General features: G+C 47.6%; 1 protein-coding gene across 6 annotated transcripts in view; it reads left to right on the forward strand.

Annotated features, from left to right (window-relative positions):
* Positions 1-25,500, forward strand: part of UBE3C (ubiquitin protein ligase E3C) — a 191,765-nt gene that overhangs the window by 5,393 nt on the left and 160,872 nt on the right. For 3 of the 6 annotated variants that reach the window (XM_085890523.1, XM_085890521.1, XM_085890524.1), the window contains 3 exons: positions 789-933; positions 12,212-12,407; positions 12,697-12,744. In XM_085890523.1, coding sequence (XP_085746649.1) covers positions 12,706-12,744 — 39 coding nt within the window. In that variant the 5' untranslated portion in view covers positions 789-933; positions 12,212-12,407; positions 12,697-12,705. Of the gene's footprint in view, positions 1-788; positions 934-12,211; positions 12,408-12,696; positions 12,787-25,500 lie in introns of all 6 variants that reach the window. The other 3 variants (XM_085890527.1, XM_085890522.1, XM_085890528.1) reach the window with 3 other exon arrangements.

Consider the following 25,500-nt stretch of genomic DNA (forward strand, 5'->3'; position numbering starts at 1 on the left):
TTTGGGGTTTTGCAATCACGTGTGTGTGTGTGTGTGTCTGTCTGTCTGTCTGTCTGTCTGTCTGTCTGTCTGTGCAATCACTTTTTTGCCATAATTGAGCTTTTGTTATCAAGTTTTCAACAAAGGTTTATTTTGAGAACTCGCAGCGTACCCATCCTTGGGTGATTTTGTTCCAAGCATGCACATGTTCACCTGACACATACCTTTATTTGGGTGGTGTATATCGGCAAAATGAAAATCACCCGGGTTATGTGCATGAAGTAAAAACATATCAACAACTTCGAATTCAAAACACCTCACTGCACTTCGAAACATGGGGACAGGAATAATGTACTGTAAATGGTGGAGACATGTAATACCCTCCCCTACCTGTATGCGGTGACACGATACACATTTACACGGATAATTGGTGTCTCCTCCCTCACCTTCCTCACCCAGAGAGCACCGGCAAAGATAAAAAAAAACCCCGATACATCAATTGTGGTCATTCTGATCCCATGTAGCAAATCTGGATGTATTTGGGCTAGAAGTGGATGAGTAGCACGACACACAAACACACAAACACCAGTCCATGAATTATACAATGGAAGTATCATCAAAATCTATCTTGAGATTTGAGGATCGGATCTTGTGGACTAAATAACTGTTGAAATCTGGAGTGAAATCTGAAAATTTTCAGAAATCAGCAATTATTATAACTAAGTTTGTTTGTTTGTTCATTTATTTATGAAAGACGCATGTCGTCCCTCCCTCCTTCTGCCCTATCACCTTAATTCATACCTCCATAGGATAGTGTCCATCCATGCATCCATCCATCAATCCATCCATTGGGACCATACTCTGCAGAGCGTTGGTGCTGCCTAAACAGTCTCCTTGGCTATTGGGCACAATCCTGGACAGGTCACCACTCCGACGCAGGATAACAGCAAGCTGGTACTAACAGTGTTCACACACGTCTTTAATTATTGTTACTGCATCAGCATACACGCAGAACTCAAGAAGTGCGTACTCGGACCCACCGGCACTACCGACCCTGATGCCGCCAGCCACGGATAACTCCGTGGCCCGACGGGTGTCGATCAACCACAGACGCTGGTTGGTAGAATTAGGTCTAACAAGGTGCCCTCACCTATCACGTTGTGTGTTACCTGTTGGTGACCTAATGACCTCAACGAAGGTCTGCTTTCTTAACGTGCACACGTGTACTTACTATGACCGAGCAGAACCGTGAGTGCAGCATTGGCTAATCAGAGGAGCCAATCAATGGGGAAAAAAAATCCTGTCTATCCATTACATACACTATGTCAGATCAATGAAAGAAAGGGCACAAACGAGGCAGATTTGAAAGATAACGGTTATTTATTTACACACACAAGCAGGCAATCATCAAACAATCAAGCAGGCAGGCAAAGACACGGAAGAGCAGATTGAGCGCAACTGTGTATTCCCCTTAATATAGACGTATTGAAACATCAGACAGGCGCCACATTCATTCCGAAAAGAAAGAAATGAGGAGAAAGAATCAAAGCGGAGTGTGGGGACGACGACTCCTTTACCTCACGCAATCCTTTTTATATTCCTCCGCTGACGAAGTGGCATCATGTTTTTGGCTGGTATGTACTGTATCCGTCCATGATAATTTTCTCTGTTTTCTCTGCAACCACTTATCCGATGAACACAAAATTTTCACCATAGATGCGACGACTCGTGTGGAATGTTTTAATGATAATTATGACGTCATTAGTCACATGGTGTGGCAGCCACGTTGGAAAAAAGGAAAAACTTTGGACATCTGTATCTCCAAAACAGGTGTGTGTTTTGATGATGTCATAAGTGGCTTTCTTATGGCGTCATAATTGCATACGTTGAACGCTTTATCCGATTGGTATGAAAAATTTGAGATTCATCTCAGGCTAAATTATATGGTGGGGGGGGTGGGGAATGACATCATCGGTCACGTGGTTCGGCAGCCATCTTGTTTTTAAAATTAAACCTTCAAAAATCTTATCTGAAACAGCTGAACAGATTGAGGTGAAACTTTGCAGGTATGATTGCCAATCCATGAGGAATAAAAAGTTCTTCACCTCTGACATCATAGGTCACATGGTTTGGTAGCTTTGATTTTTTGAAGAATAAACCTTTAAAAATGTTCTCCAGAACGGTTTGAGAGATCGAGGGGAAACTTCATTGACATCTCCCCAAGCCTTGGTGATACCAGGGTGTTCACCAATAATTAATGTGCCACATGGTCTCACAGCAATATTGGATTGAAAAAAAAAATTCAATATATTATTTCTCTTGAACCGATTCATCAATCGACGTGAAACTTCACAATTATGATCGAGTAGTCATGGTGAATATGTGATTTAAATTTCAACCTGATCATATACATGGTCTGGCAGCCAGAATTATTTAATATTGTTACGTTTGAGGGGGGTATGCATTCAAAGGGTAATTAGGATGTTTAATTAGGTATGCCATGCTGTTCGAGTTTACCAGGATCTCGATGTAATAAGTAGCAATTCAGTGGTGATAAGTTGTCGAGTAAATGTTCATTTCTTCAAGGGGGGAAATGATAATTGTCACGTAATTAGATAGGGACACGGGATAGGGTAAGGGTGTCTGCGTAAACCCCTTTTGGTATTCTCTGGAGACTGGCCGTGACGTCACAGGACAGTGCAGCGGATGGCTCCGCCCTGTGGTCACGATTGGCAAAAGGCGACGGCGGTGGGCCAATAAACGGCTCGATTGGAAGTGACGAGGACTATCCCATCACTATCTCTACCCACTTTACCCAGTCGCACCCAACTGTCCCTGGACTCTGTATCCTTTTCTCCTGACAAGGTGGAGAGCTTGCTTTCAAACCTCGAGTCAGATTCTGCAACCGGTCCAGACGGCATCAGCCCACGTGTCCTCAAAGCCTGCTCTTCTGCTCTTGCTCACCCTCTCTCTGTTCTATTCACCCTCTCATTTTCCCAAGGTCATCTGCCATCTGCTTGGAAATCTGCTAACATCACTGCCCTGCATAAAAAAGGTGCAAAAACAGATCCCTGTAACTACAGACCAATCAGCCTTCTCCCAATCATCAGCAAGGTTATGGAATCCATCATTGCTTCAGACATGAAATCCTTCCTCTTCTCCAATGGCTTGATTTCCAATCATCAATTTGGTTTCAGACCAGGTCACTCTACCCTGGATATGCTGCTACTGCTCTCCCATCAATGGATGGAGGTCCTCAATGCCAGACAGGAAATCCGAGCCGTATCCCTGGACATATCACGTGCTTTTGACACAGTCTGGCACCCTGCCCTACTCACCAAACTCTCTTCCCATGGTATTCAAGGCCATCTCCACTCATGGCTCGCAGACTTCCTCTCCTGTCGCAGTCAACGTGTGGCCCTAAATGGAGTTCTTTCATCCCCTCTTCCTGTGCAGGCTGGAGTTCCTCAAGGTAGCGTTCTGGGCCCTGTTCTTTTTCTGGTTTTCATCAATGATCTCTCGGACTCTCTGGAAAATCCTCTATTTCTCTTTGCCGATGACTCCACCCTCTGCCGTACCATCTGTCATCCCTCAGACCGGCAAGCAGCAGCTTCTTCGCTCACTGCAGATCTGGATAAAATCACAAACTGGTCCAACACGTGGAACATGTCTTTCAATCCACACAAATCTCACACTCTCACTATGTCTCTTCGAAAGGACCGTTTACAAAACCCCCCATCCACTTTCTCAACAATCCTCTGGAAGAAGTCTTTTCTTTCAAGCTTCTGGGTCTCACTATCTGCCATGACCTTTCCTGGGAAAGTCACATTTCCAACCTCGCCTCAAAAGCCAGTCGCCGACTGGGAATCCTCCGTCGTGCTAAGTCCTTCCTCGGCCCTCTTGAGCTCCTGACTACTTACAAAGCTTTTGTCCGTAGCCTGATGGAGTACTGCTCTCCCCTCTGGGCTGGTGCTCCTGCCTCCCACCTTTCTCGACTTCACGCTGTCGAAACCAGGGCTTTTAAGATCATTGGCATCTCCCGCAATGAAGCTGAGTCTTTGGGCCTCTCACTCAATCACCGCAGGTTGGTCGGTGGTCTTTCTGTCTTCTACCGACTCCTCTCCAGCCTTGCCCCCCTGCTCTCTCTGCGATTTGTCCCAACCACATTTCCACAGGGCGCTCAAGGTCCGCCAACAACCCCCTTCTGGTAAAACTACCAAAATCACGAATCACTGCTCATCTTCACTCTTTCATTCCTCTTTTTTCCCGCCTTTGGAATAAACTTCCTCACTCTATTCTTTCCCATTCTTCCCTCCAGGCTTTCAAAACAGCTGTTCACCACCACCTCTTATCTTCCCCCATCCAAATCCTCGATCTTTTCTACCCCCGATAATCCACCCAAGCCCACTTCCTTCAATTCTCCTGCTTTCCTTCCTGAAAGTCCCTGTAATGTCCATCTTCTCCTCGCCATGTTCCCCGTCCCATCCCCATCCCTCTCCCTTCCACAGTTCACCTGTGTCTGTTCCCCAATGTTTTGTCCCTTCCACTCCCACCCCTCTTGTCTCATGCCTCCTTGCTGTGAGTTGTGTGTTAGCTCTCATACGAGCCTCGACCAAGGTATACAAAAAAAAAAAAAAAAAAAAAAAAAAAAAAAAGGACAGGAGGATAAAAAGGTTCTGTTCGGGGTCGAAAAGGAAGAGGAAGAAGATCTGGACAAAAAGATCATGTTTTTTTGGTGTGGAGGCTGTTGCGCGGGAAGCATCCTTGTTGTGCTGATTCGATCGTGTTCTTCATCGTGTCTTGGAGCCTTGCTGAGCCTCGTGCCTCACCTTGGTTGGCTCTGGGGTTCTGCTGATTTGGAGTACGGGGTCGAACGGCGGGCGGACCTGCCTCCCTCTCCTGCTCGCAATTTGGCGCCAGAACTGGTTCCCTGGCGTCTGTGAGCGGACTTGGGCCAGGACCAGGAGGTCGACAGCACCACGGTTTCTCCTGCCCCCCTGACGAGAGCAAGGCCAGCTCGTCCGACGCCGATCCAGGGACAGTTGCGTCCACACCACGGTCCAGCCTGACCACCAGAAATAGCTACGTTGTGTGTGTGTGTGTGCTTGGCGCCTTAGAAGGTTTGAGATCTCTATATTCATTGGAATTGTCTGTGTTTTTCCCCACGCCCAATCCCACACCATCCCGTCGAATCGCCCTGGATCCCTCTTCTTGCCGAGTCTTGTTATTTCTGGTTAATAGTAAAAACGAATAAACATCATCAACTCAGTGAAAAGCGACTCGTGCCACCTTCCTCGTACCGTTTGCGGTATAGCGATTAGAACCACCATGTTTGGGTTATAAATAAATAAACCGCCTCCATCGTTTCGGCTCATTCTACGTTGGCAGGACTGTTCAAGTCCCGTGAACGTCACATTGGTGTCAGGAGTGGGATGTTCGAAACCCTCTAAATTATATTTGGTATCGGGAGAATATACCAAGATTAAAATCTCGCCACGAATTGGAATATAAAATTATTACAGAAAAGCGTGCGAGCGTGGGAAAATTTTGGCGGGATTTTTCAAATTTAAATTAATTGGCGGCAAACGGGACTTCTGCACCATGGCGGATGTGCAGATGTTTGAGGAGGAAGGCCACGTGTCTGGCAGCGAGTCGGGGGAAGAAGGGAGAGACGGGGGTAGGGTTGGAACCTCCCCCATTCCGAGCGTGGACCGTGCTTCATCGCCCGTAACGGGGCCGGCAGCGCCGGAAACCGGTGCGATGACGATCCAGACACTGTTGGAACGTTTAATAGCAGACATGACGGTACAAATGGCAAATCAATTCGTGACACAGAGGGCAGAAATGACGGCACAGGGGGCAGAAATGACGGCACAAATGGAAAATCAATTCGTGACACAGAGGGCAGAAATGACGGCACAGAGGGCAGAAATGACGGCACAAATGGCAAAAATGACGGCACAGGGGGCAGAAATGACAGATCAATTGGGGGTAATGGGGGAACAGTTGGGTGCACGGATTGATTTAATGAGGGATGAATTGGTGGAAAATATGGAGAAAATGAAAACTGAGATGCAGGAGTGTGTGGATGTTAAATTGGGAGAAATACAAAGCAAATTCGAGGATAGATTGGAGGAAACAAAGGTAGAAATTACATTGGAGGGGGAAAATATCCGAAAAAAATTGGTAGATAAAATTGATGCAACGAACATTCGGGTTGATAAAGTGGATGAAAGCCTGGAACGTCATCGTGCCTGTGTGGATGCTCGTATGCAGCTGCAAGTTGAAGAGTGGGGAGAGCTGAGGAAGCAAGGGATGAATTTGGCGGAGGAGGTAAAAGGATTGGAGGCTCGTTTGGACGAACAAGATAAAATTATGAGCCAAGATGAAGTCTTGGATAAAGGCCTGGTAGAGCCGTCTTTTGTAAGTAGAGTGTCCGGGTTGGTTGAGGAGCAGCTACAAACTCGCGACGGAGCCTTGGAGGAGGTTGTGCGGGCCCAGAAGATCCTGCGGGAAGAGGTGAATCGGTCCATTCAACGTTTGGAACAGGAGGCAAAATTGACCCATGAGACCCTCACCACAAAACATTTTTGGCCACAGTGGGCTCCGAAATTGGATACGCAGCCACAAGGGTGTTTGATCCCTGGGCTGGATTCGGACAAGGGAGAAACTGAGAAGCGGGCCACCGTAAAAGTGATCCCCCTGGTAAATTTTGACGGGTCAGGGAGCGTTGAAGCTTTTCTGATGCAATTTGAGTGCATTTCCCGACTAAACGGGTGGAATGAGCGGGAACGTACAGGGAATTTGGTGGCAACGTTGCGGGGACCAGCCGCAGATGTGTTAAACGTGATCGCGGAGGGGATGTTGACCAGCTCCCACATTTGCGAGGCGTTGAGCCGTCGGTTTGGGTTCGCGGCACACTGTGATCTGGTGCGGGCCCAGCTCCAGCACCGCAGATTAAAGCCGGGTGAGACAGTGCAGGAGCTGGCGCAGGACATTTACCAATCAGTCAGGATCGCGTATCGGGACCTTACAGTGGAGGCGTGGGACAGACTGGCACTAGAGAAATTTTTAGCTGCTCTTCCTGACCCTGAGGTCCGAGCGCTAGTGGAGCTACAGGATCCACCCACCGTTCACCGAGCGGCTGAGTGCGCAGCCAGGCTGGCCTCGTGGAGGCGGCCGGGTCGGGTGCCCGAGAGGCCATCGGTGATGGTCCGACAGGCGGAGATCCAGGATCAAGGAGAGGGGCTGGGAGAAATTGGCATTACCCAAATGTTTCAGGAAATTTGCCAGAAACTGTTAAGTTTGATAAGGGGTAATTCGGTAGTTAGTGCGCCAAAGCGGCGGGGTCCAGCCCAGCCAATAGAGCAATTTGATTATGGCCGAGGGGGTCCGGGACCGGAAGAGACATTTCACCGATACTCATGGGGGCCTTTTATGGGGAGTTGTTTCCGGTGCGGGCGAAGAGGACACATGCAACGATATTGCCGGTACCCGGCGATGGAGGGACCCTCCAATAGACTTTTAGACTCGGAGAGGGTGAATCCTCCTGCTGAACTGCCAGGTCTATCCGAGATGCCCTTTCATAGGTCGGGTCCGGAGATCACTGTCGGGGGTCGGGGAGACTAGATTGGGCTGAGCATATACGGCCATGCTCGGCTGCTGAGATTGTGGTGAAGTGCCCTCCTTTGGTGAAAAAAAAATGAATTGTGGGAAAATTGGCATGTGTTTGTAAGTTCTGCTGGGTTTTAGAGTGACAATCGGGACAGTGGGTAATTGGTAACAAAGCGGGCACAAGTGGCTGTCCAATGGCTGGTGCATGGATCGGGTGAGAAGTGCTGTATGAGTTGTTTTAAGTTAAGAAGTGAAATGTATGGTGCACACATTGATTTTTTTTATTGGGCATGGTGTGGTAACAGGGAAGGTCATGGTCGGTGAAGTGTTAGAAATGCAGGTGTCACATGTAAGGCCGATGGGGTTGGGGAGTCATGTGGGTTTTGTGGGTGGGGATGATGTGCTTGTCCACAGGGATTGCTGAAGCTCACGGTGAGCGGGAATTGCGACCCCCTTCAAGGAGATTCACCCCTGGTGGCTGATGGTGACAGTGTCTGGAGCCAACTGGGAGAGGGTCTGGTTGGGCGACCAAGGCGGGTAGGACCTTGGCGACCCAGGAAGGCCAGAGGAGCCAGTGAGACCCCTTCCAGTGTGTTATACGGGATTAGAGCTGATGGCTACCAGGGGGGAGGGAATCAAAGGGAGCGGGGCGGAGAAACGTCCGGGTTGGACTAAAGCTTACCTGTGGGCATGGTTGCACCTGAGATGCCCCCATCATCTTGTGGTAACCCACCCCACGGCCACGACGGGATTCAGCCTGCATGATTAAAATGGGGACCATGACCTAGAAATGTGATGATTACCATGGTGTGAGTGTTGTGAAGATGTGTGAGTCCCACTCGATCCCGCACAACTTGACAGGTGCAGCAAGGGCATGATGTCCGCGTAATTTTGGGGCAAGCAAATTTGAAAATTGGCTCCCCAGGTAACGCTGGGTCTATTTTAGCATCCACTGGGGGAGGCGGTCAAGTGTAAATATCCTGTGAATAGTGTCGTTAAGGCTTAGAGTAGGAATGTAAAGTATAAGTGTTGTGTTTTTGTGGAACCTTTTGTTTCCCCTCCCCAGATCACTGGAAGAGTGCTGGGCAAGAGCGATGATCCAGAAGATGGAGTGCAACTTCGCTCAGTGCTCCCATGTGATAAAATAAAATAAAAAAATAATAAAAATAAAAACGAATGATTGTTTAGGCGAGGATAAGGCCATAAGGGATAGGCAGTACATTAAGCAGGATAGGTAAGTTAGCTGCGACTCGCTGCCCATTGCCCCTCCTACTTTATTTTGGTAGGTTAATTAGGTGTGAGTCAGTAAGTGTTAAGGCTGGTACAGTAGCGCCTGTGATATACCTTGCAGGAGCTGCGGTACCAGAGGAGGGGGCAGTGTTACGTTTGAGGGGGGGGTATGCATTCAAAGGGTAATTAGGATGTTTAATTAGGTATGCCATGCTGTTCGAGTTAACCAGGATCTCGATGTAATAAGTAGCAATTCAGTGGTGATAAGTTGTCGAGTAAATGTTCATTTCTTCAAGGGGGGAAATGATAATTGTCACGTAATTAGATAGGGACACGGGATAGGTTAAGTGTGTCTGCGTAAACCCCTTTTGGTATTCTCTGGAGACTGGCCGTGATGTCACAGGACAGTGCAGCGGATGGCTCCGCCCCGTGATCACGATTGGCAGAAGGCGACGGCGGTGGGCCAATAAACGGCTCGATTGGAAGTGACGAGGACAGGAGGATAAAAAGGTTCTGTTCGGGGTCGAAAAGGAAGAGGAAGAAGATCTGGACAAAAAGATCGTGTTTTTTTGGTGTGGAGGCTGTTGCGCGGGAAGCATCCTTCTTGTTGTGCTGATTCGATCGTGTCTTGGAGCCTTGCTGAGCCTCGTGCCTCACACTGGTTGGCTCTGGGGTTCTGCTGATTCGGAGTACGGGGTCGAACGGCGGGCGGACCTGCCTCCCTCTCCTGCTCGCAATTTGGTGCCAGAACTGGTTCCCTGGTGGCTGTGAGCAGACTTGGGCCAGGACCAGGAGGTCGACAGCACCACGGTTTCTCCTGCCCCCCCTGACGAGAGCAAGGCCAGCTCGTCCGACGCCGATCCAGGGACAGTTGCGTCCACACCACGGTCCAGCCTGACCACCAGAAATAGCTACGTTTTGTGTGTGTGTGTGTGTGTGTGTGTGTGTGTGTGTGTGTGTGTGTGTGTGTGTGTGTGTGTGTGTGTGTGTGTGTGTGTGTGTGTGTGTGTGTGCTTGGCACCTTAGAAGGTTTGAGATCTCTATATTCATTGGAATTGTCTGTGTTTTTCCCCACGCCCGATCCCACACCATCCCGTCGAATCGCCCCGGATCCCTCTTCTTGCCGAGTCTTGTTATTTCTGGTTAATAGTAAAAACGAATAAACATCATCAACTCAGTGAAAAGCGACTCGTGCCACCTTCCTCGTCCCGTTTGCGGTAGAGCGATTAGAACCGCCATGTTTGGGTTATAAATAAATAAACCGCCTCCATCGTTTCGGCTCATTCTACGTTGGCGGAACTGTTCAAGTCCCGTGGACGTCACAATATTTTAAATCTGGGTTCAGGGATTTTAATCAAACTTAGTTCAACTTTGTACAATGATGTAATAATGTGGGTGGAGTAATATCTGGTGATATCGAAGAGTGCCCTTCTAGTTTGTTTTATTTCTCGCGTCACAACCCTTCCTGGACTGTCTGAATCCATCGTCCTTGGTTTCATTGAAATCCGTGAATGTGGTCTCAAGTTACAGCAGCACAAACAGACAGACGCTGCTCCTTTAAATGTAAAAGTATAAAGTAAATAAAGGTGTAAAAAGTCTGATTTCATGGAATTTAATTCCAGGCTATAAGGCAACAAAAGGTGAAAGTTTTGAAAGGGGTTGTGGACTTTCTATAGGCACTGTATTTATTTCATTTTAACCACTCACTCACTCACTCACTCACTGATATTAATGTTCGATACCTTCTGGGAACATAGAAAGCTGAAATTTTGTGCCAATGGACATCGAAAGCGATACACTCGAAAAAAAAAAAAACTATATATGTATGTAAACAGAATGGAGAGCTAGCAAGAGGGTTCGAGGGGGAGCAAAGTGTAAATGAAATGCAGGTGGAATTAAAAAGAAGCCCAGAGAGAGCGGACAGGTTAGTAAGTGCAGTGACAGGGGGGAGATTGAAAGAAATAGCACTCGAGAGAAGGGAAAACAGATATTAGTGAAAGTAAAACGGGGAGAGAGAGGAGGTTAATGGACGTGTGGGGACAGATACGTGCAGGGCAAGTTTGGCACCACAGGTGGTAATGGAGACATTGGAAGGATCCGCCGTGGTGCCGCAAGATCCGCAGGACAGGCCGGTCCTGGGGTCGAGCTCGTGGCTCACGCAGCCGCACCGACCAGGTATGTGGACACCGTCGGCAATGTGTGAACACATGTCTGGAGGTCCAGTTCATGGGGTCTGGACAGGATCTCTCCCCAGGGTGGTGTTTGAGCCGATGTGCATGCTTGTGTGAATGTGCTGTGTGTGTGCTGCGTCCGAGGCCGTGACACGCGTTGCAGTGGTGGAGGTTGCACGGCCGGTTTGTGAGCAGGATGAGCAGTGTGGTGAGTGTGAGTGCATGTGGCGTGTAGCATGGACAGAGAGGAAGGAGATGAAATGTGTACGGGGGAGCCGCCGGGAGTGGTGGATGGTGTAGTGTGAGAGGGTGGGGATGGAGGCCGCACAGGGGAATCCCCGTGGCCCAGTTTACACTGCCCAAATGGGGATGGAGGCCGCACAGGGGAATCCCCGTGGCCCAGTTTACACTGCCCAAATGGGGATGGAGGCCGCACAGGGGAATCCCCGTGGCCCAGTTTACACTGCCCAAATGGGGATGGAGGCCGCACAGGGGAATCCCCGTGGCCCAGTTTACACGGCCCAAGTGGGGATGGAGGCCGCACAGGGGAATCCCCGTGGCCCAGTTTACACTGCCCAAATGGGGATGGAGGCCGCACAGGGGAATCCCCGTGGCCCAGTTTACACTGCCCAAGTGGGGATGGAGGCCGCACAGGGGAATCCCCGTGGCCCAGTTTACACGGCCCAAATGGGGATGGAGGCCGCACAGGGGAATCCCCGTGGCCCAGTTTACACTGCCAAAATGGGGATGGAGGCCGCACAGGGGAATCCCCGTGGCCCAGTTTACACGGCCCAAATGGGGATGGAGGCCGCACAGGGGAATCCCCGTGGCCCAGTTTACACGGACCAAATGGGGATGGAGGCCGCACAGGGGAATCCCTGTGGCCCAGTTTACACGGCCCAAGTGGGGATGGAGGCCGCACAGGGGAATCCCCGTGGCCCAGTGTACACGTAACCAGCAGTAGAAGACTGAAGGAGGCCGGTTGACAATGCCTTGACCATAAGAATTAGTGGAGTTTTGATGACATTGTAAATTGAGACGGATTAAATTGTTATGAGAAAATAAATGGAAATTGTAAAAGTTGTGGCTCACGTGGTTCGACGTGGTTGGACGTGGTTAGACGTGGTTAGACTTGGTTCGACGTGGTTGAACGTGGTTAGATGTGATTAGACATGGTTAGATGATGATTCTTCTTTTTGTTTTATTTGTCCCGACAGAGTTCGGAATGAATGAATGAGGTGAATGACTCCAAATGTATTATTATCAAGGGATGCGATGTGAAGTGGGGTCCGTGTGTGAAGAGAAAGAAACACCCCCTTGTGGAGAGAATCCCGACCTTTGTTTGCGATTGCGAAGAAACGGGATTCAGCTCGGCGGCAAATTTGTCATCACATCTATATCTCCACTTCTGAGGTAAATGTGTACAAATTATACTTTGCAAACTCTGCTGTGGATTACATTCATAAACCTTTACAAAGTAACTTTTATTCTCATTCTCCAGTGTTTTAATATCCACCAAGGATGGGAAAGTCGTCAAAATCGATCATGAAAACACTAAATTATTATTAATATTATTATTATTATTATTATTATTATTATTATTATTATTATTATTATTATTATTATTATTATTATTATTATTCATCTTCTTCTGCCTCATCCTCTTCTTCTTCTTCTTCTTCGTCGCTTTTTTTTTCACCAGCCGAGCACAATGAACACTGAAACGACGACAATGATTCAAATTTCCAACGTGAGGAAGTGTCTGTCTCTGGGCATTGTTTAAATTCACCATGTAAGTTGTGTGGGGGAGTGAATCATGCAAGTAATAAGTGCAACATGAAATGGTCATGTGACATGTGGTAAAGTTTAAATTTCCTCCGTTAAACGGTTTTTGATGTACACTCAATATGTGCAACATCAAATGGTCATGTGACATGTAAAGTTTAAATTTCCTCCGTTAAATGGTTTTTGATGTACACTCAATTTGTGTTATATCAAGTGGTCATGTGACATGTGGTAAAGTTTAAATTTCCTCCGTTGAACGGTTTTCTATGCACACTCAATATGTGTTAGATCAAGTGGTCATGTGACATGTGGTGAAGTTTAAATTCCCTCCGTTGAACGGTTTTCTATGCACACTCAATATGTGTTAGATCAAGTGGTCATGTGACATGTGGTGAAGTTTAAATTCCCTCCGTTTAACGGTTTTCTATGCACACTCAATATGTGTTATATCAAGTGGTCATGTGACATGTGGTGAAGTTTAAATTCCCTCCGTTGAACGGTTTTCTATGCACACTCAATATGTGTTATATCAAGTGGTCATGTGACATGTGGTAAAGTTTAAATTCCCTCCGTTGAACGGTTTTCCATGTACACTCAATATGTGTTGTATCAAATGGTCATGTGACTTGTGGTAAAGTTTAAATTCCTTCCGTTGAATTGTTTTATATGTACACTCAATGTGTGTTATATCAAATGGTCATGTGACATGTGGTAAAATTTAAATTTCCTCTGTTAAACGGTTTTCTATATGCACTCAATATGTGCTATATCGTGTGGTCATGTAACATGTGGTGAAGTTTAAATTCCCTCCGTTGAACGGTTTTCTATGTACACTCAATATGTGTTATATCAAATGGTCATGTGACATGTGGTAAAGTTTAAATTTCCTCCATGAAACGGTTTATGATGTACACTCAATATGTGCTACATCAAATGGTCATATTGTTGCGGTTGTGGAAATTCACAAGACATCATTCAGGTTCCCAGGAGATCAGTTATTTCGATAAGTATGTGTTTCGGGTTAGAATCCCCACCGATGTGTAACAGGATTTGTTCGTGTGCCGGGCTGTGAATCTTTGAGGTAGCCATTTTTCTTTCTCTATCTTTTATTTTAAAAACAACACAACATCCTCATCATCGACAAACAACGCCATCTTCGCAACCCAGCATCTCCTGCAACACAAAACAAACAGCAACCGTCATCTCCTCACCATCGACAAACAATGCCAACCATCTCCTGAACAAACAACGCAAGCCGATTTGCATAAACGGATCAAAACGAGGGCTTCCCCGAAACCAACTGGTGATGTCGGACTTGGGGTTTCCTTCGAGGGGTGAGATGTCGGAGGTGACGAGTGGGCGGAGCCTGGCCTCGGGTGAGAGTTCGAAGGGTGGGTGCCCAGCCTTATAAAAAGGGTGGAGTCGAGTCACAGACAGAGTAAGGTGTTGGTGGCGGAGAAGTGGAGTGTCGGTGGCGGAGAAGAAGGGAATGCCAGACGAGAGTCGGAGGTCGTCGGAGAACAGCCGGAGTGGAGCACGCGCCAGAGGTCCTGCCAGCTCCAGTGGAGTCGAGAAAACTGCGTCGTGGTCCGGGCGAACGGCCCTGAGACGGTCGAGCGACGTCGCTGAGGTAACGAACGGGCCCCAATGAGCATCAACTAAAAGAGCAAAAGACCCATTCACTCCTCCGAGCGCGTCGCCGGCCAGGCCCGACCGATCAGGCCACAGTGGAGGCCGGACGACTGAGGAAAACCGAGCAAGCCGCTCGCCAAGCCGCCTGGCTGCTCAGCGGCTGGCGCGTTGCGAGACGGGGGCCAAGCAAGAGACACCAGGGGTCACTGACCCGAAGACCTACGAGCCGTCATAAGGGGCGGTCAGGTAACCTGCCAGGCCTCTTGTGAGCCTTCGGTCATCCAGGCTCCGAGTTGGAATAAAGGCTCACAAGCCCATTTCTTTTCTTGGGTTTTGTATGAGAGTGTTCTCTGGCGCCTTGTCTTTTAAGTGGAATTGTTGGTTAAGTGCGTCCCTCTACATAATAGACATCGGCTGTAGGCTCTGCTTGTGTTATGACCCCTTCCCCCATTGATTGCTCATTTGTAATGATAAATGCCCCCATTGTTTGAATGTCAATCTGCTCGTTGCGTCATTTCCTCCCATTGACTTCCACGGCGTGTTCGGGAAATTAGCCGGCTATTAAAGCTGAATAAGAGTGGTCATTTGGTCCGACAGAACTTGGCGATTAAAACCGCTCAGCATCGCACACCGAATGAGCGCGCTTCGCGGCTCGTTTCCGTACTAGTCCCATCGAGGTATAAATTCTCAGTACTTCTGTCTGCGTGGATAATTAGGTATATCGAGATTCGGCGATTAACCCTGTACCGCATGGACAGAATATTGACAGTTTATGGTGCGTTGAGGCACCCGTAGCAGGTTTCCGGAGTTGTCCGGAAGTTACGACTGAATTCCGGTTTTTGGCGGACGCGCGACTGTGGTTGGGCCTTAAAGGTCCCCTGACATGCAAAATTAACTTGTTATTTATTTATTAACTTGACCTTCCTAGTGAAGAAATCACCCATGTTTTTTTTAATCAAAAATGAGATAATTAGAGCAATATTTCAATCATTTCTGGAGCTATTCACAACTTGCTATGCCTGCCCCGAAAAAAATGGACTTCAGCGAATCGCAGCGCGACGTCACATACAGAACTCGCACAGAGTGGATTGACTCGAGATCTCTAGAGTCTAACCCAGCATTTCTCAACCTTTTTACCCTTGTGGAACCCTTGAAATAGTTTTCATGTCTCAGGGAACCCCTGCATAAAAATTATTATATTCCATTATTAATATCTAGCTCTTTTATATTTTTATCGTAGTTCACGTGGTAAATATAATATATTTTTTTCGGATACCTGGTTTAAGAAAAAAATGACCCCCTTTTTGTCAAATTTATTGGCAATGAAAAAAAACATACTGCTCGTTTATGAGACCTCACACCGAGGTTTTAATTCAAAAAAAAAAAAAACATCTTTTTTAAATCAAAAAAAAAAAAACACCTCATGTAACTTGATAAACAAAACAAACAAATAAAGCTGAAGCAATAAAGGTAAACAGAAGAACTAACCGAGAGAGAGAGAGAGAGAGAGAGAGAGAGAGAGAGAGAGAGAGAGAGAGAGAGAGAGAGAGAGAGAGAGAGAGAGAGAGAGAGAGAGAGAGAGACTGACTTTGCGCTAGGAAGCACAGAGAAGATAGATGGACATCGTGCATGCGTCCTGTACTTGAGTCAGTCACTCAATGATACACGAATCCGCCGCGTACAGGACGTCCACTAACCAGTGAGGGCGGTTTCACACTGACGCCATATAGACATCGTTGAATACATTCCCTCTGGTTGTTATAATTGTAAATAATATGAGGTTGAAGCCTCTATTATAATAACCAAGGAGTTTCCAATAATATGCCGTTTGTGTATAGTAAAATTACGAATATTAAATCAAACAAAAACTACTCAAAAATACATTAGCCTATTTATTACTGTTTCTCATGGAACCCCTAGCGACCTCTTTCAGAACCCTAGGGTTCCGGGGAACCTCATTTGAGAAACACTGGTCTAGACTAGTCTGATAAATCCGTCGTCCTCCGACTAGGCCGATAAATCCGCCGTCCGTCCGACTAGTCTGATAAATCCGCCGTCCGTCCGACTAGGCCGATAAATCTGACGTGCTGCAGCTTTTATTTATTATTCTCTTTTTTTTCATTGTTTTCTACTGGTGCTACATGACGACAGTAGGAATAAAATCAATAAAAATGCAACAGAACGTCAGATTTATCGGACTAATTGAGGCAATTGTGTCACAAGGTGTGTTCTGCACACAAGTTTTTATCGTATCGGGACAGCGAGGTTGCTTCGTTTCATGCACAGAGAGATACGGCCGATGACATGGGCTGACCTTGTTTGTGATTAATTCGCCATGGAGCAACATGTCCGCTGTGCTGCACTGTTCACGTCACCTCACTAAAATATTTCTGATATTGAGCAGTATGCAAGTCGAATTCACATTCTTGAATTACGAGTAGGATTTAGTCCAACCAGTTGTTATTTCTGAGTCTTCCTTCGATGTCCTCCCTATCATCATGAACTCCGGGAATTTCATCACCATTTTTCTCTTCTTGTCCTGCTTTGGGCTCGAACTGGTAAGGCCGTACTTCATTTCCAGCTGCCTGAACTTCACTTCCCGCGACTGTTATCCGACAATTCTCCATGTGATTCAGACCAAAATCCTTCATTTCTCTCACACTCACTGTCGTAACCAGACAAAAGAAAGTCCATGCCAGCCATTATTCAAAACCAAATGTTCGATTTTTTTAAAGCAGAAATGAACGAAGCGATTGAGTCGACCAATCAAATGTGGAAACACACAGCAGGCTAATAGAATCACGTAGACCACCAACCCGAGTAATTAACGTGCAGCCTTTGACTTCATGTATATGACGTCATGTGGGTTACGCCCCTTTCAGGAGAATTTTTAGGGGCGTTCCCGAAGAGGTTTGTTAATTTAATTTTACATTTTACAGAATGAGTATTGTGAAAAAACATTGTCAGATCTGAAATCACGATGAAAAACTCCTCTCGGACATATATGAATGAAATTTATGTACTTTTGCATGTCAGGGGACCTTTAAGCGGTCATGCATGGTTGTCTGAATCGGCTAATTCGAAACAATATAATGTGGTAAAGTTTAAATTTCCTCTGTTAAACGGTGTTTGATGTACACTCAATATGTGATATATCAAGTGGTCATGTAACATGTGTTAAAGTTTAAATTTCCTCCGTTAAACGTTGTTTGATGTACACTCAATATGTGCTATATCATGTGGTCATGTAACATGTGGTAAAGTTTAAATTTCCTCCGTTTAACGGTTTTTGATGTACACTCAACATGTGTTATATCAAATGGTCATGTAAGATGTGGTAAAGTTTAAATTTCCTCCGTTAAACAGTTTTTCATGCACACTCAACATGTGCGATATGAAATGGTCATGTGACATGTGGTATAGTTTAAATTTCCTCCGTTAAACGGTTTTTGATGTACACTCAATATGTGCTGTATCAAATGGTCATGTGACATGTGGTAAAGTTTAAATTTCCTCCGTTAAACAGTTTTCGATGCACACTCAATATGTGCTCCATCAAATGGTCATGTGACATGTGGTAAAGTTTAAATTTCCTCCGTTAAACAGTTTTTGATGCACACTCAACATGTGCGAAATGAAATGGTCATGTGACATGTGGTATAGTTTAAATTTCCTCCGTAAAACGGTTTTTGATGTACACTCAATATGTGTTATATCAAATGGTCATGTAACATGTGGTAAAGTTTAAATTTCCTCCGTTAAACGGTTTTTGATGTACACTCAATATGTGTAATATCAAATGGTCATGTGACATGTGGTAAAGTTTAAATTTCCTCCGTTAAATGGTGTTTGATGTACACTCAATATGTGCTATATCAAGTGGTCATGTGACATGTGGTAAAGTTTAAATTTCCTCCGTTAAACGGTGTTTGATGTACACTCAATATGTGCTATATCAAGTGGTCATGTGACATGTGGTAAAGTTTAAATTTCCTCCGTTAAACGGTGTTTGATGTGCACTCAATATGTGCTATATCATGTGGTCATGTAACATGTGGTAAAGTTAAAATTTCCTCCGTTTAACGGTTTTTGATGTACACTCAATATGTGCTGTATCAAATGGTCATGTGACATGTGGTAAAGTTTAAATTTCCTCCGTTAAACTGTTTTTGATGTACACTCAATATGTGTAATATCAAATGGTCATGTGACATGTAGTAAAGTTTAAATTTCCTCCGTTAAACGGTGTTTGATGTACACTCAATATGTGCTATATCAAGTGGTCATGTGACATGTGGTAAAGTTTAAATTTCCTCCGTTTAACGGTTTTTGATGTACACTCAATATGTGCTGTATCAAATGGTCATGTGACATGTGGTAAAGTTTAAATTTCCTCTGTTAAACAGTTTTTGATGCACACTCAACATGTGCGATATGAAATGGTCTTGTGACCTGTGATATAGTTTAAATTTCCTCCGTTAAACGGTTTTTGATGTACACTCGATATGTGCTGTATCAAATGGTCATGTGACATGTGGTAAAGTGTAAATTTCCTCCGTTAAACTGTTTTTGATGTACACTCAATATGTGTAATATCAAATGGTCATGTGACATGTAGTAAAGTTTAAATTTCCTCCGTTAAACGGTGTTTGATGTACACTCAATATGTGCTATATCAAGTGGTCATGTGACATGTGGTAAAGTTTAAATTTCCTCCGTTAAACGGTGTTTGATGTACACTCAATATGTGCTATATCAAATGGTCATGTAGCATGTGGTATAGTTTAAATTTCCTCCGTTAAACAGTTTTTGATGCACACTCAACATGTGCAATATGAAATGGTCATGTGACATGTGGTAAAGTTTAAATTTCCTCCGTTAAACGGTTTTTGATGTACACTCAATATGTGCTGTATCAAATGGTCATGTGACATGAGATAAAGTTTAAATTCCCTCCGTTGAACAGTGAACGGTTTCAAATTTCGCTTTGACCCAATCCCGAAGAGCATATGGCACAAGTCGAGGCTTACAGAATCGCGGACCGACACCCTCCTTCAGGTGTCGGTGACCTTAAGCACTTACGAGCTTCCTGGCGCCAGTCCTGAATAGAACTTGGTGTTTGTCCAAGATCTCCTCGAACCGGGAAGGAGACGGAAACGACGTATGAACACTGTCAATGTCTGCCCCATCCCGACGAATTGTGTGCAACCAATCATGACCCAGGAGAGATTATCGCGAACCATCAACTACATGCAGGGGCAACACTGCTTGCTGTTCCCATTAACAAACCACAACATTCATCAAACCTACTGGTTTGATCAACTCCCCATTGTAGGTACGAAGGGTAGTGTGTACTGAGGCTAACACTGGTCAACCCAATCGACACCAGGTCTGCTTACTCACAAGACTGACTGAAGTTGACTGGCCTGCCATTCACATTGATAGACACCTCAAACGGGTGACTTGCAGCTGTCGTTATCGGAAATATGCCAAGTTGATCAACTTCACTGCTAGCCTTGACCACATTAACCAGTGATGGTGCCTGGCCCTGACAGACACTTCGCACGTGGCCTGTCCTCCCATACCGGTGATGCACTGCATTCCAAAATGGCCATTCCAACGAGAGTGTGAACCACCACAACCATGACAAGACTGTAATTGCAGCTGGCCTTGCGAAGCCGTGCTCACATGCAGCCAGGCTGAAAGAGGTTCTTGATATGCTGACCCAGATGGGGAACTGTGAGCACGTGACCTGCCAGCAGGTATGGCATTGACAGACAAGTCCTCCCCAAAGGTGACGTGAACATCCTTTCTAGCTTGTTCCATGACAGCTGCAGTTTCAACCACTTTAGCAAACGTAATCTCTTCAAACTTTATCCGGATAACTGATGTGACCATTTTCTCATCCGGCAACCCAGCGATAAAAGGATCTTTCAATCTCTGTGACCGTTCATCGTCACCAAAATAGCAATCATCTGCCAGATGCTTGAGTTTGGCAATAAAATCAGCCACCCTCTCTTCTGGAAACCGAACCAGGTTGTTGAACTCTTACCGTGATAATTGCGGTGACTTGCCCAGTTTAACATGGTCCTATAAGGTCTTGACTATGGATTTGGAGGTGATGGACCCATCCGATGCCTCCACAGGCGAAATCAACTCAGACAGCAGAAGGAACACTTCCACCGGCGACGACAGAATAATCGCTTCCCATTTCCCAGCATCGGCAATATTGTTAGCAATGGAATAGAAACTGAGCTGCTGAGAAAAGAGTTTAAAGTTGTCTCCAGTATACTCTGGGACTTTACCTCGTGATGTTGTCATGGTTCAACAAATCCTCGTCGCTAATTGTGGTGTCTTTAGCACAATGATGAGGACACACGGAGAGAATCAAACGCCATTTATTGCATCAAAGCAGGCCTCACTCAGCTGAGCTAACAGCGGCCTCACTCAGCCGAGCCAACAGCGGCCTCACTCAGCTGAGCTAACAGCGGCCTCACTCAGCCGAGCCAACAGCGGCCTCACTCAGCCGAGCCAACAGCGGCCTCACTCAGCTGAGCTAACAGCGGCCTCACTCAGCCGAGCCAACAGCGGCCTCACTCAGCTGAGCTAACAGCGGCCTGACTCAGCCGAGGCAACAGCGGCCTCACTCAGCTGAGCTAACAGCGGCCTCACTCAGCCGAGCCAACAGTGGCCTCACTCAGCCAGCCAACAGCGGCCTCACTCAGCCAGCCAACAGCGGCCTCACTCAACCGAGACAACAGCGGCCTCACTCAGCCAGCCAACAGCGGCCTCACTCAGCCGAAGCAACAGCGGCCTCACTCAGCCAGCCAACAGCGGCCTCACTCAGCCGAAGCAACAGCGGCCTCACTCAGCTGAGCCAACAGCGGCCTCACTCAGCCGAGCCAACAGCGGCCTCACTCAGCCAGCCAACAGCGGCCTCACTCAGCCGAAGCAACAGCGGCCTCACTCAACCGAGACAACAGCGGCCTCACTCAGCCAGCCAACAGCGGCCTCACTCAGCCGAAGCAACAGCGGCCTCACTCAGCTGAGCCAACAGCGGCCTCACTCAGCCGAGCCAACAGCGGCCTCACTCAGCCAGCCAACAGCGGCCTCACTCAACCGAGACAACAGCGGCCTCACTCAGCCAGCCAACAGCGGCCTCACTCAGCCAGCCAACAGCGGCCTCACTCAGCCAGCCAACAGCGGCCTCACTCAACCGAGACAACAGCGGCCTCACTCAGCCAGCCAACAGCGGCCTCACTCAGCCGAAGCAGCAGCGGCCTCACTGAGCTGAGCCAACAGCGGTCTCACTGAGCCGAGCCAACAGCGGCCTCACTCAGCCAGCCAACAGCGGCCTCACTCAGCCAGCCAACAGCGGCCTCACTCAACCGAGACAACAGCGGCCTCACTCAGCCAGCCAACAGCGGCCTCACTCAACCGAGACAACAGCGGCCTCACTCAGCTGAGCCAACAGTGGCCTGACTCAGCCGAGGCAACAGCGGCCTCACTCAGCCGAGCCAACAGCGGCCTCACTCAGCCGAGCCAACAGCGGCCTCACTCAGCCAAGCCAACAGCGGCCTCACTCAGCCAGCCAACAGCGGCCTCACTCAACCGAGACAACAGCGGCCTCACTCAGCCAAGAAAACAGCGGCCTCACTCAGCCGAGCCAACAGTGGCCTCACTCAGCCGAGCCAACAGCGGCCTCACTCAGCCGAGCCAACAGCGGCCTCACTCAGCCGAGCCAACAGCGGCCTCACTCAGCCAGCCAACAGCGGCCTCACTCAGCCAGCCAACAGCGGCCTCACTCAACCGAGACAACAGCGGCCTCACTCAGCCGAAGCAACAGCGGCCTCACTCAGCTGAGCCAACAGCGGCCTCACTCAGCCGAGCCAACAGCGGCCTCACTCAGCCAGCCAACAGCGGCCTCACTCAACAGAGACAACAGCGGCCTCACTCAGCCAGCCAACAGCGGCCTCACTCAGCCAAAGCAACAGCGGCCTCACTCAGCTGAGCCAACAGTGGCCTGACTCAGCTGAGGCAACAGCGGCCTCACTCAGCCAGCCAACAGCGGCCTCACTCAACCGAGACAACAGCGGCCTCACTCAGCCGAAGCAACAGCAGCCTCACTCAGCTGAGCCAACAGCGGCCTCACTCAGCCGAGCCAACAGCGGCCTCACTCAGCCAGCCAACAGCGGCCTCACTCAACAGAGACAACAGCGGCCTCACTCAGCCAGCCAACAGCGGCCTCACTCAGCCAAAGCAACAGCGGCCTCACTCAGCTGAGCCAACAGTGGCCTGACTCAGCTGAGGCAACAGCGGCCTCACTCAGCCGAGCCAACAGCGGCCTCACTCAGCCGAGCCAACAGCGGCCTCACTCAGCCGAGCCAACAGCGGCCTCACTCAGCCGAGCCAACAGCGGCCTCACTCAACCGAGACAACAGCGGCCTCACTCAGCCAAGAAAACAGCGGCCTCACTCAGCCGAGCCAACAGCGGCCTCACTCAGCCGAGCCAACAGCGGCCTCACTCAGCCGAGCCAACAGCGGCCTCACTCAGCCGAGCCAACAGCGGCCTCACTCAGCCGAGCCAACAGCGGCCTCACTCAGCCGAGCCAACAGCGGCATCACTCAGCCAGCCAACAGCGGCCTCACTCAACCGAGACAACAGCGGCCTCACTCAGCCAAGAAAACAGCGGCCTCACTCAGCCGAGCCAACAGCGGCCTCACTCAGCCGAGCCAACAGCGGCCTCACTCAGCCGAGCCAACAGCGGCCTCACTCAGCCGAGCCAACAGCGGCATCACTCAGCCAGCCAACAGCGGCCTCACTCAACCGAGACAACAGCGGCCTCACTCAGCCAAGAAAACAGCGGCCTCACTCAGCCGAGCCAACAGCGGCCTCACTCAGCCGAGCCAACAGCGGCCTCACTCAGCCGAGCCAACAGCGGCCTCACTCAGCCGAGCCAACAGCGGCCTCACTCAGCCGAGCCAACAGCGGCATCACTCAGCCAGCCAACAGCGGCCTCACTCAGCCAGCCAACAGCGGCCTCACTCAACCGAGACAACAGCGGCCTCACTCAGCCAAGAAAACAGCGGCCTCACTCAGCCGAGCCAACAGCGGCCTCACTCAGCCAAGCCAATGGCAGTCTCACTCAGCTATATACGATATTACACTGCCCTTTTTAACAGGAGGTCATTCTGAATGATGATTGGCCCTCGAATGTCTAATCCTTCTCCTCCACTTAAAATTTACACTTATCTTTGGTTCATTGAGAGTTTTTTGGAATCCATAGTCGAGGCTCCTGGAAGAGTGAGTTCACTGAACTTATCAGGATGTAATAGGCAAAAACAGAACACAAAACACACCAAACAGGATACAAAAGGAACAGTAGAGAGAGGGGGAAACAACAAACAGCAGAGTTGAAGGCCAAGATAGAGGCAGATTTGGACAAACAATGTGTGTGGGGAAGAATGGGGATCAGGAAGGAATGCATGTCGTGGGCAAGATGGATACAGTTGGAAACTCTCAGGAGGGAAAACTAGAAATTTGAAGGAGAAGGGCTTGAAGTCGGCAAAATGAGTACCGGCTTACTGGTAACAGGGGGGTACTGCATCAGCAGCACAGTTGCACTTCTAGAAAAATGATGAAACCAGCAGCCACACACTGCATCCATAACAACAACTGTCTGTTGTGCTGAATAATTCACCTTCACTTATTTTATCTCTACCTTTCATTATCTTATTCATTTCCATCATATCTCCTCGTAACCACCTCCTTTCTAGTGTATAAAGCCCTGTCTCCTTCAGTCGCTCCTCATAACTGAGTCGAGCAAGGCCCGGGATCAATCCAGTAGCCCTGCGCTGAACCCTCTCTATGGCATCCATGTCCTTCCTGAGTAAGTTGTGGTGACCAAAACTACACACAATAATCCAGATGTGGCCTTCACTAGATCCCTATACAATGTTAACACCTCCTCTTTTGATTTATAATTGATCCCCCTCCGAATACAACCTAAAACCCTATTTTCTTCACCTATAGCTACCTGGCACTGTGCTGAGTGTTTACCTCCCGTATCTATTCCCACCTCCAGATCCTTCTCCTGTGTGACAAGCTCCAAAATTACCCCTTACATCCTGTTATCTCTATTTTCATTGTTCTTTCCCATCCCCAACACCTATCACTTGCTCAGGTTAAATGACATCTGCCAATCTTTTACCCAATCTATACAAGTATCAATACTTTCCTGAATCTGATCACCACCCCCTCTGATATCCACCTTACTTCCAAGCTTTGTATCATCTGCAAATTTGGAAAGCTTACTCCTTATCCCATTATTCAAATCGTTGATGTAAATAATGAATAGTAATGGTCCGAGTACTAATCCTTGAGGTACCCCACTACTTACATCCTCCCAGCAAGACATCCTCCCACTCACAGCCACTCTTTGCTTCCAACCACGAAGCCAGTTTACAATCCTATTATCTACCTGACCAGCCACTCCACAAGCCCTCACCTTGGCTAACAACCTCCGATGTGGTACCTTATCAAATACCTTCTTAAAGTCTAGATATACTTTATCCACTGCCTTTTCCTCATCCACTCAATCAGACACTGCTTCATAGAAATCTAAAAGATTTGTCAAACAGGAACTACCTTTGGTAAACCCATTCTGACTCCCTTTAATTCGTTTGTATTTGTTTCAATGGTTCCTCATCCCGTCCTTAATTAATGTCTCCAACACCTTCTACAAAACTGAAGTCAAACTAACAGGTCGATAGTTCCAAAATCACCTCCACATCGAAGTTGAGCAGACATGTTTTCACACCTGACAAACATTATATTTTCAGACCTGACAAACATTGTTTTCATACCTGACAATCATGATGTTTTCATACCTGATAATCATGATGTTTTCATACCTGACAATCATGATGTTTTCACACCTGACAATCATTATGTTTTCATACCTGACAGTCATGATGTTTTCATACCTGACAAACATTATGTTTTCATACCTGACAAACATTATGTTTTCATACCTGACAATCATTATGTTTTCATACCTGACAAACATTATGTTTTCATACCTGACAA

Source organism: Eptatretus burgeri, chromosome 8 (genome assembly GCF_056783735.1).
Source record: "Eptatretus burgeri isolate ZD-2024b chromosome 8, Ebu_testis_v1, whole genome shotgun sequence".
In the NCBI taxonomy this organism is placed as follows: domain Eukaryota; kingdom Metazoa; phylum Chordata; class Myxini; order Myxiniformes; family Myxinidae; genus Eptatretus; species Eptatretus burgeri.